The 14,746-nt window shown below is 39.1% G+C and overlaps 1 protein-coding gene across 1 annotated transcript; it reads left to right on the top strand.

The window, feature by feature from the left end:
- Positions 1 to 1,949: 1,949 nt before the first annotated feature.
- On the top strand, positions 1,950 to 13,529 carry ANKEF1 (ankyrin repeat and EF-hand domain containing 1). Its single transcript, XM_065736022.1, is given in 10 exon segments — positions 1,950 to 2,295; positions 2,716 to 2,915; positions 4,557 to 4,706; positions 5,120 to 5,243; positions 6,060 to 6,882; positions 9,215 to 9,441; positions 10,384 to 10,544; positions 11,260 to 11,305; positions 11,767 to 11,882; positions 13,368 to 13,529. Coding segments are annotated over 10 exon segments (2,304 nt in total). The 3' UTR covers positions 13,479 to 13,529.
- The last annotated feature ends 1,217 nt before the right edge of the window (positions 13,530 to 14,746 follow it).

Below are 14,746 nucleotides of genomic sequence, written 5' to 3'. Positions count from 1 at the left end.
GTAAGATACTATTTTCTATATGATTAGAGTGAGTGTACAAAATTATCAGAAACAAACAAACAAGCAAACCAGAAAAAGCATTTTAAGCAATGTTACACTGAACCCAGAGAAAGCCACCTAGCTGAGGGAGCACCTAACCTATTCTGGGCAGACAGAAAATGCCAGTGCATTTTAGTGTATAGTATTTTCAATACTTTAGGAAGTTCTCTTCTTCTAATAATAACACCACTGAAATAAAACATAGCACAGAGCTGCTCAAGATTGTTACAATGACAGTTTTTCTAGCAAAACTTCCACATTTTACCCTTTCTTTACTATGGTCTGTAGATAAGAAAAGGCAGTTCCCAGCATTGCACAGCCCTGCCCTCCCTCCTCCTTGTTCCTCTCCTGAAACGCCTTTGCTGTTCCAGCTGTTACAAGGGGGAGCTCCCAGCTGCAGCCAGATGCGTTGGCATAAGGAGCTGTTTTGCACATACTGCCCAAATCAGGGCTGCATGCATCTATTGGCAACACAGCTGGGTGGCACAGGGAAAGTGCCAAGGAGAAACACAAGAAGGGCAGTCACGAGAAATCCCCAGTCCTTTTTGCTCCAAAAATAGGCCAGCCCCAGAACTTGAAAAGAAATGAAAGCAGCAGTTACAGAAATAACAACTGACATGGTGCATCCAGTGGTACAAAATGTTCTGCTTTTACCCATTCCCAATGTGTTTAGCCTTTAATGGTGCTATTTTTCTTGCAGTTTTCTCTGAGGCTTCCTTTCTAAAATGGGAGGTAGTACCTCAAAAAGTCTGTTGAAATTAAGCAACCCTCACCTCTCTTAAAACTCACCTCCTCTTGGACATTCACAAAACAGTACCCAGGCAAGTTGCTAAATGGTTCCATTTACAATCTTTGTTGCCAAAAAAAAAAGGATAAAAACTTTCCTAAAGGGACACTGCACCTCCACATTTTTTGTTGCATGACCTGTAAGTGTCGTTTTTGGAGCAGAGTTTGATCCAAGGTTTGCTGAAGCTGATGGAAAGCTTCCTATTTACTCAAGAAAGCTTTAGAAATGGTCCCGAGCTTTGCTTGTCCCTTCATCCACAAGCACAGAGACCAGATACCAGAGGACAAAAAGCTTAAAAAAATCATAATTAAGGCATATGTGAAGCTGGTATCCTGCACCACACTTTTCTCTAGAAGCATTTATTGCATTATGTGGAGGAATCTTTTGCCATGTCAGTGTCCCTGCCTGCATCTTTTTTTCCTCAAGGGATTTACCACAGAGAAATTTAATTTAACAGGCTGCCCGGGGGGGGGGTGGAATCTCCTTCTCTGGAGATATTCAAGACCCGCCTGGACGCCTACCTGTGTGACCTGGTGTAGGGAGCCTGCTTTGGCAGGGGGGTTGGACTCGATGATCTCTTGAGGTCTCTTCCAACCCCTATAATTCTATGATTCTATGATATCACAGCCCAGCAGAAAGCTCATGCATCAGTTACCTAAGAAGGAAGGTGTTAAGGCTCAGACAAAGTGATGCCAGTATCTGTTTTGTGTTTTAGCAAGACTTGTAACTGGGTCTTGTGATTTTTTTTTTAATCTCCATTTCCAGTACTAAAATGGCAGATGATCAACCTCTCGTTGGGATTCCAAGTAACTGTAGAATATAACAATTCCTTACAGTTTTTTAACTTAATGTTCATGTTGAATGAGACTTCTTAAGAACAGACTGATAATGAGAAAAAGCAATTTGTAAAGTACCATCTTTATAGTAATCACTATATTTGTTGCATATACTAAATGAGAGAAGTTCACTCAAAACCCTGTGCTCTGCCAAGTAGAGAAGTAGTTATTTCCATGCATTGAACATAGTTTGATTCCTGTAATTTCTAGCATGTAAGAGTAGTCTCAACTCTGTGTTCTATGCAGAAATTGATGCTTTGGAAGAACCCATTTTCTCCCATTGCAGGATGTTACCGGTAGATAACAGACTACGAAACTTACAGATCTACAAACTTCTCCAGTGCATTCACCAGAAAGACAAGAAGCAAATAGAAAAGCTGATCCAGAATGGATTCCCAAACCTCATCAATTTCACTGAGCCTATGGACGGACACAGTGCTCTTTCTTTGGCCTGCATTAAGAATGACATCAACATGTGCAGTTTCTTGCTGCAACAGGGAGCTCACCCAGATGTTCAGGACAAAATGGGACGCACTCCAGCAATGAAGGCAGCTGAGCTAGGCCATAGCTTGGTTTTGGAGTTACTAGCAAAAGCTAAAGCAGACATGACTGTTGTTGATAACGAAGGGAAAGGTAAGTAAAAAGGAACCTCATCAAACCAGCATAAAATGGTTCCTTGCTGCGTTACGTACTTGCTGTGTACATTTTGTTATATCTGCAGAGAGGAACCATGGCTGAGGTTAATCCTTAAAGCTCAGCAGAAGCTACTGACCAAAAGAGAGAAATGAAAATCACTCTTTCTGAACAATCCGGGCCCTTAAATCATAGCACTTCCAGTGCATCCTCCTATGTCTGGTCACATATTCAGCTCTGGTTTACTTCCTGAGTTTGAAGGCCCTAAACTAAAAATCCTTTTTTGTATTTATATGCCTGAAGAAATGTTAACGGGTCTCAGATGAAGGAGTTTATCTGCTCAGTTGTGAAGTTTACAGTGTAAGTAACCTGTCTTACCATTTGGCATTACAACATAATTACTGTTGTTTTTCTTTGCAGGTGTTTTGTTTTACTGTATCTTACCTACAAGACAGCACTATCACTGCACTCAAATTGCCCTGGATTATGGTGCAGATATTAACAACTGTACTACTGATGGAAAGCCTGTATTTCTGCAAGCCTGTGAGCAAGCTCACGATATTGAAGAAACATGTCTGAATTTCTTGGAAAGAGGAGCAAATCCCAATGCAAGAGACCCAGTATGAATATTTCAGTACCTAAGAATGACTGTAGAGGAGTACAGAATAGCTACCAGATGACTGCAGTATATGACCATAAATCCTCACATTAAAATAGCATAGCAGTGGCTGTGTTGCACACTGGCAAAACTCTGTGAACACATCTACTCCCACCTTTTGTGAGCACATTTACTCCCTCCTTTATCATCCTTTATTTTTCTTTCTTTTTTTTTTTTTTCAGGAGCAGATTCAAGTCCTCTGCTTGAATCATGTATTTTGAATTAGATTTTTGTAGATTAGAGTGTAAATACTAAAAAAAAACCCAAAAACTGTAACTTAAAAATTGTGGATCATTGTACTTCAGTGTAGTAGTGCTTATTTGTATTTTGCATGGGTATGCCCCAACCTTTTCAGGATTGAAGTAATATTCACTAAAAATGCCACTTGTTATGGTTCTATGATTTTTGTTGTATTATTAATATTCCACATCATAACATCATGTGGAGTATTGGGAGATATGAAGAAGCTGAGGGAGAATTGAGATATTAGAAACTCTATTCTCTCTCTATTCACATCTCAGTAATTAATGTGTTCACTTGCTAAACTGATCAGTGTTGTTAAGGACAAAAACTCTGTGCTACTGATCAAAACATATAACTGTAGAATCATTTAGGTTGAAAAATACCTTCAGGACCATCAGGCTTCCCCTTAGAGCTAACCAAGACTCTTGCTTTGGTCCTAGCATTGCAATAATACCTTCATAGTTAGTAGTTACACAAAACCATTCTATGTTAACAACATTTGGCCCACCACATCAACTCTGCATACCTGCAGTATGATGAGATACTTGCATTTTTGTTTTAATACGATGGGTACACATCTGGCAATGTAACGGGAGTGGTTTGCTGGATTCAGAGAAAGATACAGGGAACAGAGCACGGTTCAGTACAATGAAATCCACAGCTCACTTTCTGCTTCCTACCATTCTCTCCTCTTTGCCCCTCTGCATAGCAACAGACAAGAAGTTCTAAGTGGTGCTGTGGAGCATTAGGTTAACGAGGGCTATCCCTCATCTGAAAGGTGCTTTTTTCTTAAGCAGTCACCAAACCTAAGTCAGCCATAATAAAGAAAATATGTACAAATTATATCAAATATATATTAGTATCAAGGAAAAAAAAAGACACAATATTAATGTCTTAGCATGTAACTTTGCCTCACAGACAGAATATCAGTGAAATTCCCCAGCTGCTGTGTCTCCCCCATAGCACTCCTCCAGCCAGCTTTCTTATACACTTAAGGTGACACAGGCAGTATTTTTCTATCAAACCCTTCTACATGCAAGAAAGCATGTACACAGAAATAAGAATTCCCTCAAACAAGGAATTGATTTTTGTGCAACTATTCATGTGATTCTAGTTCCTAATGTTCTTGAGTAACTGGGATTTGACTACTCTTAGTTGGAAGCGTTAAGACTGGATTCCTGAAGTTTGCTTATAAGCATCTTCGATGCTGCTAATTTTGTCTCCTTTTTTAAATAGTATCTGAGCAGTCATTCAGTTTTACGATGCCTTACAACAATCCTATCGTATCACACAAGAGGACATTTCCAACCTAAATTAGCATACAATACAAATTCTGAACAGTTTTCTTGCTGCTTTGCAGGTTACAGGTCGCACAGCCATAATGGAAGCAGCAAGAGAAGGTGTTCTTGAGGTGGTGCGTGGTATACTTGAGAGAGGAGGTGATGTTAACCTATTTGACAATGAAAGACACAATGCTGCACATTTTGCAGCCAAAGGAGGCTTCTTTGAGGTAACTTTCATAGCGTTAAACACTGCAGATACAAACAGCTGCAGATAGGCAGTTTCATCCCTACTACCTCCCAAGCATTGCCTTTAAAGTACATAAAATTACGTTGTTTAAATATGCATACCATGATTTTGCTTACAGCATTACTGTAGGATAGTTGCCTGCAGCAGGCTGGCAGGAGCTAAGGCTGTTGTCCTTGACACGTACAAATGAGTAGTGTTTCTGTTTCCTGAGTAAAGCACATACTATAAAGAACAAAAGCTCAGTGAGTGTATTGATCAGCTGGTCATGACAGGGAAATTCACTGTATAAATCAGGAGTATATCACACTGCATTTTATTTGTAAATCACTCTCATGCTTCCCCCATCCTAAGAAACACAGATGACTTCAGGTGATACTGTCTTCACTCTTCTAGATCTTGAGGATTATTTCAGCTTATAATGGAGACTTAGGACTGATTGCTATGAATGGTAACACACCCCTTCACTACGCTGCAGAGGGAGGATTTGTAAATTGCTGCAAGTTTATAGGACAAAGAGGTAAGTAAGCTACTTCACAACTGTCTTATTTTTTCTGTGTTTGAAGAAAGATTTCACTTGAGCACTCATGAAGGATTTGATTCTTGGGTATCACGTGGCAAACATAATTCTCATTAAGAAGTACTAAACATAGGCCATTATTATTTGTCTCTACTAATGGGGCTAAGATGAGATAAAAAAATTCTCAACGAAACATAGCAGAAACATCATGGATTTGTATAACTTGTACTGACACTTTCAAAAGAAAATTATTTTTTGCCTTGCTGATCAATTAAATAACCCGATCTCAGTGTAGTCACAAGGAAAACTTAGCACCCATGAATACACCAAAGAAGCTGAGATCATTTTCTGAATTAGACGACCACATTATTTCAGGCTTTCTTTCCATGGGATCATGCAAAATCCTACATTCTACTCCTGTGATCCTAACAATTAGTTTGTGGTCTGCTATCAGATTGCAAGGCTGGGATACAGAACTGCGAGTGACATTCCAATTTTAGTCTTTTCTTAAACTTGCTCACTTCTTTAAGTGAACATGTAAAATTCTCACTGAACTTCTGCCTTTTCATAGGTACTCAGTAATGGACAGAGAAGTAGAGCATGGGTTGTCTGATTAATCTCCCTGTGGGAAACAAACATGGATGTGTGGTTAGCCTTCCAAGCTGGGGCAACTGATGGAGTTCCTTTATTATCACTATTTGTAGTTAAATCTGTAGAAAGCGGTAGACCTAGCTACATGCATACTACAAGTCACTAATATTATTAGTAATTATTAATTCTACTATGTTATCAATGGAAATGTGTTTATATTTTCAGGCTGTGATCCTACATGGACAAACTTGTTAGCTAAGACTCCAAGAGCTGTTGCCAAGGAAGGAGGTTTTAAAGCAGCAGCAATAGAATTGCGTAAAATAGAAAAGAACTTTATAAAGCAGTCCAAGCCTGGAGCTAAGGAGAACAACCGGCTCTGGGCACTGAAGCTATATGACTGGTCCTTAGAGCACCAGGCTGCCCTCCTCCAGGCATTCGAGGCTGTTGACCAAGGAGATGGAACTGTAGCCAAAGATGATTTCATATCAGTTATTCAGAAGTCGTGTGCCTTTGTGGACAATGAACAAATACAGATTATTGCTGAACTGCATGAAAAATCTGACACTGAAGGAATCAACACTGAAGAATTTCTTAAAGGTGTTAAATACTTGCAGAAGAGCTGTCTGATATCATCCTTTGAACCCAAAAGGAAGAAAGAAAAGAAAGGGAAGAAACAAAAAGGCAAAAAGAACATTGCTGTCCCCATGCCAATTTGTGTTGTTCCAAAAAGTGCATGTCTGCTTAGGGAAGATGGCTTCCCTGTCTACATGATTGAGGCTGTTCAGAGCACTGCTGATAGCTACCACAGTAACAGGGAGCACACATCCACACATCCCGTGCACGATGATCGTGCCTGGTACATGGATGAACCAAAGAAAACATACATGAATATTAACTACCTTGTCAGAGCAGGAGACATTCCATCTCTACAGAAAGCTTTTGAGGAGGGTGTGCCAGTAGACATAAAAGACAAGTATTACAAAACACCTTTGATGGCTGCATGCATAAGTGGGAATATAGATGTCGTGCAGTATCTCCTGGAAAAGGGGTAAGATCATTCCAAAGAATTTTTCAATTGCTGTTTTGAGAGCATAAATTTGCAGTAAATAGATGGATGCTACAGACTACAGCTTATTTTTTTACTTGAATAATGTTTATAATAATAATTTCCCTGTTCCACGTGCCAGGGCCTTTGCATGCAAATGTTTCAAGAGAATGTGCCTTACAAATAATCTCTTGTCTCTGCAGCCTCAGCAGTAGGATTTAAACCAGAAGTGTGTGTTGCTGTTTAGCCTGTTCCCAGCTTTGAAAGTGCTTCAGCCATTTTGTAGCCTACAGATACACCTGGGAAAAATCTTAATAACAGCTCAAGAATCAAAGCAATTTAAGAGAAATTCAGTCATACTTGTGTAACAGTGTAACCACTTTTGGTTTTTTTTGGGAGCAAACTGCCATAGTCCCACACTCTGACAAATGTTTAAATGAACATTTTCCAAATACAATGATATCTGTAATAGCTTTGTCCTCTGCCTATAGCTAGAATTCATTTTAATGTTCATTTCCAAGGATGAGTGGCTCCAGCCATTGCTCTAGTTCCTCTAAAGGCTTAACAGCACATGCAAATGTATTCACCCAGCATTCCTGCAGCATGTAGAACTCTGTAAATGTATATACTTCCAAAGATAAAGATGCAGGAGTTATCAAGTTAATCAAGCAAATTAATTTCCACTGCTTTCATCAAACTTCCCTGGAGTCACATCTCATCATATTCAGACCTAGAAAGGCAGTAAATCAGTTTAAAAATGGTTTTACTTTTGACATTTGAAATTCACAGAAATCACAAAGTGTATAGAAAGGTTTTCAGGACACTGTTTAGCTTTATATCTCTCAACAATGTAGCTGTTCAGCCACTTCTGCTTTGGGTTACTTTTTAGAACATGATCTTCTCAAGCTTGGCGTTACAAATGCATACCAAACAGAAAACTAAGTATTTAAAAAATACTGAGGTTTAAACATAAATTGGTGGTATCTACTTACTATCTTATTTCAGAAAGACTCAGAAATGAGGCAAATTCTGATCAGTAGAAAATCCTGAAGAATTTTTTATGCCAGTGCTGTGTCATCCCCATTGCCTTTGATAAATTTGTTTCAAGTGGAATGAAATTAGCAAAAGCGATTCACGAACCTCAAAGGATCAGTACAGGGATGAGGAATAAGTAGAGGAAGTGGAATAATGGCAACTCTATTTTAATTTTTAATAGCTAAGTAAGTGAAAGATAACAAAGATAAGGTCGCTAGGTCTGGAGAATTTACTGCTATAAGATCTCAGTACAGGCAGAATTCTGAAAAATATTAACATTTAAACAAGAAGAGATGAATATATTAGTTTATTCTTTTGATCTAGAATTAAATATTAACCATATGATCAGACAAGCAAAAAAGCTATCTGGGGAAGCGGACAGATTCTTTCTCCCTCCTCCCATAATCTTTCTGGCAGACATTGGTTGTTTGTCCCAAAAGTAAACAAGAAAGTGACAATTCAATTCAGGACCTCCAGACGGTCCTAAACACAGAAGAAAGTAAATAACTGTATTCAAGTTTTTGGGGATTCCCCTTGAGGTTTTGACATGCAGCATTACGTGGAAGACAGATCCAGACACAAAGAGTGGTCTATGACCAAAGATGTGTGGAAACCATATTTCTTCCCTTTTAACACCACTAAGGGGCACTAGTGGCTCTTGCTCCCCAACCCTCACTTTTCCACACTCCTGTTTGAAAATCTCCAAAGGCTGTCAATTGCTGAAGGGCGGATAACACTTTTCCAAAGTTTCATCTGAAAGCAGCATATTGCACGTGTTACCCCAAAACTAGTCCTTGCATCCTCCAGAACATGCCACTGCTGACCCAGGAGCAGAATGATCTAGTAGCTGAAAAAGTTCTAAATCCTCAGATTTAGTGGTAGATGCTCTTTAACTCATTTTTCAATTGGATTGTAAGTAATTTTACCGTGTCTTTTAGAGTACCTGCTCTAGGCTCAGATGCTTTCTACCTTTGGCCGTCCCCAGTAAAGCTGGAACACAAGCAGTATCAGTTTTATGGGAGAACTAAATCTGAAAGCCTGTTTTTCTCTGTACTTGTGAGAACTTTCCTCTAGAAGACTCTGTGTCAACTTAGAGAGGAACATGATCACTAGCCAGGACATGTTAATAATTAGGATTAATAGAGCATGCCACATATCATATTCTAGAACAGTTTTGAAGTGGCAGTAGGAACTTGAAAATGCTTATTTACGTGAATACGTCATTCAGTGTGCAGTTAAGACTGACTACTTCAAGCAGTATCTGGCTTCATCTGCCACAACATCTCTTACTCTTCTGTAGGGCGGATGTAAATGCAACAGACAATTTCATGTGGACTCCCCTCCATCACGCTTGCTATAATGGACACCTGGATATCGCTGAGCTGATGGTAAAGGCTGGAGGAGCAGTGGATGCCCCTGCAATAGGCAATGCAACACCACTAATGAGAGCCATAGAGATCTGTAGACTGGATATAGTACATTTTTTAATCAATGCAGGTGCTGATGTCCAAACAACAAACAGCAGTGGTAAGTATCAGCATCTGCCCCAAAAGGTTCTTTACTTAATGGTATGCACGCTTTATAAGGAATAAAAACTTGTTGGGATCATAGAAAGTAAAGTAACACAACTAACCGCGTGATTAATTAGCACAGCTCCTTCTCCCCTCCTCTGAAGACCACGGCTTATTATTTCGTCTGTACAGGCAGCACCAGTTAGAGATCTTCTTGCTGCTTATGTTGTAAATACTACTCCATAAGAATAAAAGTGACTTAACACAAAAACAAATTTGAACTGAAAATGTTACCTCCTCACAGCAGATCCTTCCATTAGTATTACTTCCTCAATTTAAGAGTAATTTACAATGTTAATATCACATTTTAAGCCCTTGCTATAATACAGGAAGGAACACTACTATATATGAGATTTCCCATCCTAGAAAGTGAAGCTCTGCTTATAGGAGTGCTGTGTATTCTGTATTTCTGTTACCATATGAAATTCTCTCTACATACGTTGGTGGCAGTTGGTTCAGCCCTACTTGTGCCATGGGACTTCCCCTGAGCTCCTTGCCAGCTGCAGAGCAACCACTGAAAGGGGCAGATACATACAAGAACTTAGTCTCAATGCCAGCTCTTATAATGTGCTAGCCATTTCTGAGTGCTAAACGCTCTCAAAGATCAAAGTTATAACCTGAAAGACCAGTATATTAAGCTGCAAATATCAAGTCATTAAGAACAAAGAAACCACATCCAAGGATTCCTGCAATACCTTATTTCAGGGCTCATTTCTGCAAGTAGTGCTGATGACTGCCAACCCTCGCACCAACAGCAGGCAGGTTGCTGGCATGCTGAAGGACTGATAAAGCAGATGCCTAATTAAATTATGTAGACTGTAGCACCATTATCCAATTGCAGTAACAAATGCCAAGATGCATTTTCATGGCTTACACAGGTGTTTATTTTTAAATACAGGAAAAAGTGCTCTTGATATCGCTAAGGTATTTGCAGATTCTAGAATAGTTGACCTGCTTCAAAATAAACTGGACAGTTTGCCGAAGGTAACAGAGAAAAAAGGAGCAGAGAAAGGAAAGGTCGCAAATCCGAAGATGGCTTCTACACCGACACCTGCAGAAGTACAAGCTGTGAAAAAAGAGGTATGAGAAACGGTGCCAAAGGACTGATTTGTTAATAGTTATTAGAGTGCTTATCTCTTTCATTTATTTGCTATCCAAGTCTCTGTAAAGCAGGCAGCTTTGTTAGAGTATTTAGCCAGCACATGTTCTTGCCAAGTCTTTTTCATTGGTCAAAACTGCAGCTTGGTAATTTATATGGACTTTGTGCCTTTCCTAATTCCTCTTAAGAATTCTGTCCTTTACCACTGATGGGGCACATAGTCTTTCCCATCTCCCAAAGATCATGATCATCCCTCTACGATGTTGCAAATACTGAGTCACTGGTAATGATAATTTCTCAAAAGAAGCTTGTGCTTCTTCACAGGATAAGACAGGATCAGCCCTTCTAGTGAGTAGAAGAGTCTTTTTCCTCTGCTAACTGAACAAGTTGAAGTGATATCAGGCTTGCTGACTTCTGTTTTCCCAGTCTGTCTGCTATCCATCCTCTTCCACTGTTGAGCAGAGCCCTATTTCTTTCAAGCCTACACTGATCTCTTTAACTGTTGTACTTCTGAGTGCATTTCCTGTGCTGTCCTAGAGCCTTGAGTACCTTGCTGTTTCTGAACTATCCACGCTGATATAAGCCACAATAATCCCATTCTGGTTATTTTTTTGTGGATGACATCTTTCTAATTCACCAGTGCTACCTGGTGCTCAGACCTGAGACGCTATTTAGAAAGAAAATACAACTGTATCTGCATTGCTGGAAGTCTCCTTCATCAGTCCCACCCTGGATGCTGGAGTAAATACGTCACAGTAGCCAAGCATTCATTTATGCCTTCTGAAGATTATCTGAATTTCTGAGACATAGTAAAAGACTTTCATAGAAGGGAAGGTGACAACCATAGGTGTTTTGTTATTCATCACCCAGGGTAAGAACAGAACAGCAGCAATACTGGGTGATCATCTAGGGAGCTTTAAAAGGCAGCTAAAGCTTTACTAAAGCTTTAAAGTCCAGAAAGTAGAGTCGTCGTCTTCTCTCTACATTTGATATTAGAAGAAAAAAACAATTTTAAGAAAAACAGATGCTACTGAATTGATTCACAAAATACACACACTCTGTGAATGGATGGTAAAACAAGTAACGGAAGATGCAGGATGTATGCTTTGTTGCCAGATGTAACATATTTAATTTTTTAACCTCTTCTCTTCCAGCCATCACACGCATCTCTGCCACCTGCAGAAAAATCCCATCTTGAGAAACCAGAGCATTCCCTTAAGGACAGCGCTGTTCATCTGAACTCTCCGATAAGCAGTGGCACTACTAAGAAAGATGACATCACTTTCAAACCTAGAAAAGTATGTACAGTAGCAAACCATAACTACAGTTTTAGGTCAAAGGTAGATTAATCACATTTTTTGAAAGTCGGTATGTAGAGTTTTGTTACTGCTAATTAATTGAAGCTGGACCAATTATACCAGCAAAGAGACTGACCCAGTGTCAAAATGCAGTAGCAAAGCACGCAGCATTTCATAACTCCCTGCTTAGTGCTGCATATTCCAGTCATGTTTTCAGAAGCTGACCTCTCTCTCATTATACATTCCTGAATAGATTATTAGAAATCTTGACACTTCAACAAAATTCAAAGCAAAAAAAAGAGACAATGGTTGACACTTTCAGTGAAGATGTTACAGAAGGGGTTACAGTTGATTCCAGTAGATTTGTTCTGGATTTTGTTTCCTCCTTTAGTTACTGAAATGCAGCAACACAGGAATGGCTTCATTCAAGGAGAGAAATCTCCTGAAAAGTAGATGTTCCTAATATGGCTCAATCCAAGATGAGTTTTGTTTTCTAGCTAGTTATGATTTTGTTAGTTTTGTTTTCCTCTGTGCACGATAACCTACAAGTTCTTGCTGTAGAACTAAAACCAGAACAAACTGATGTTTAACTAGATGATGTGACACAGGGTAATGATTGCCACAAAACATCAATAAACTAAAATACATATATGCCTATATGTATTATATGCATACAACTATAAAATGGAGGTCAAGCTCATATCAAGTTATAAAATAGGATTAAAGTAGACCTACAATAAAATGCAACCATGTTCATGGGATGAACTCTAATATTCATGCTGTGCACTTTAATGGGCAGGAGTCCTTGTGTATCAGACCAGCACCAGTGTCCAACCTGCCTTCTCAATTGCAAATCATGATTTGCACATTTGCACACGTTGCAAAAACATTTGCAACAGTTACTGAACTAAATGGATCACAGCCCACTGAATACTTACACCCTAAACTACTGAAAGTATACAAACAAGTCCTAATGCAAAAATTATAAGTAACTGAGAAAAGGAAATGGTGGATCACAAAGTGTATATATATATATATATATTATTTTTCTAACCAATAAGTTTGTTGTCATTTCATGCTTGTTTACCATTTCCTTAACTCTGATTCATGTGAGTTTCTGCAGTGGTCTCAGGAATAAGATGATATTGACAGTGACTCTATGGTTAATGACTGTTTTCTGCTCTGAGAACCTTGGGCCAGTGTCAGTCATTCTGAAATGGCTTTGGGCCATCTTTCCCCCTTCCCATTTGCCCTGGGCTAAACCCTCAGCACATTACAAATGAGAAATGATAAGAGAGCACTCTGCTGAATATATATAAATTGCTGTGGTATCTTCAGGAATTCTGCATAAGTTCTCTTCTGTCTTTCAGGATGTAAATAAGGGCTACAGCATGGCACTGTTTGGCTAGTAGCATTTATCTTTTTTTAAATGCTTCAGTCACAGAAGCCATGCCTAAGTGAACCACAAATATTCTTCTTTTCTAGATTTGAACTCCTGATGCTGCAACGAAGGAGCTAGTAAGAAAGCAGGAATTGCTCTTGGAGCGCTCTACTCTTGATGAGAACTCAGAAAACTCTGACAGCCTCTTTAAGTAGAAAGAGGCAGAATAAGCACATCAACTGAAAGAAGCCACATCAACACATACTTGAGGGAACATAGATCAGAGAGGGCTACTTGTGAAAAAAAAAAGGATCAGATGGTACTTAATAAATTTGTCTCAGTTACAATGACATAGATATATTTACTTTTTCCTCTGTACATGATGTTTCTTACACCACACAATCTTTTGTTAAGAATTCAGTATTGAAAAAGATTCACCCTCACGACTGTAAGCATCTGAGAAGGCTCAGTGTACTTTGTGGAATGGCTGCTGTTGTGAAACACGTACCATTTTTGTTTGCAAATACATAGCTTTACCAGGTTGTTTTTCATCACAATTAAAAAAATCCTTCATAGAAGATACAGTTGTTACTACTACTGTTGAGCACATTACTTTCATGTTCTACCTCATACACTTGAGAGAGTGCACAGACCCTCCACCTCACTCACTGGAGATGTATTCCTCAACTTCACTGCTGCAAAGCTGTTATCAGTAGGTTTGGAAATCTTTAGCAAACTGGCCTAAACTTTCAGAAATTTTGTGAATGCAAGTTTCTGTATTAAGAGCTACATCTGTAACTAATCCACATCAGTGCTTGCCTTCTCAAACAAATGAAGTCAACAGATGATGTCCTACCATTAAAATGAGTTATAGAGAAGAAATTGGTGTCTTAGAAACCAGCTGATCAGGCTACTGTAATTTGGTGTGAAGAACAGGCACTGAAAGTTCACTGTAGGAAGCATATGATATCAAGATTCGTATCTTAGGACCAGGATGAATCTGCTGAGAGATGCAGCATTTCCTGAGCCCATCTGCAAAATAGTTGAGAGTGCAGAAGCAAGCTTGATTTGATGCTTCAAGAAGGCAACAGCAGATGATAAGCTGTGGGTAGGCAGAGGCTGAAAATACAGGGAGTGTTTAGCATGGAGAGCAAAGAAGCAGGAGTGAATGCCATGAAAGATATTGAAAGAAACAAAGAATGTGAGGAAGCAAAGTAAAACCTATCTATCCTATTGTAGAGTAACAGAAACATTCAGAATATTGAAAAATGGGCAAGATGGGTGAGCAGCACATTAAATAAGACTGTACGATGTATAAATATCCTGTGGAACCCTCTGCACAATCATCCTTAGAAACTTAAAAATATATATTTACATAGATAAGAAGAGCCTAGTTAATGCATAATCCCTTGTGTTTCAGGACCTCAGCTAGTAATAGAGAAAGCTTTCTAGCAATGCAGTTCTCTCCACGATCATACAGTGC

The sequence above is a fragment of the Cyrtonyx montezumae genome, unplaced genomic scaffold (assembly GCF_038088225.1).
Source record: "Cyrtonyx montezumae isolate F1298 unplaced genomic scaffold, pur_monq_1.0 scaffold_0, whole genome shotgun sequence".
Classification (NCBI taxonomy): domain Eukaryota; kingdom Metazoa; phylum Chordata; class Aves; order Galliformes; family Odontophoridae; genus Cyrtonyx; species Cyrtonyx montezumae.
The sequence above is the reverse complement of the archived record's forward strand: the minus strand, read 5'-3'. Positions and strand labels throughout refer to the sequence as shown.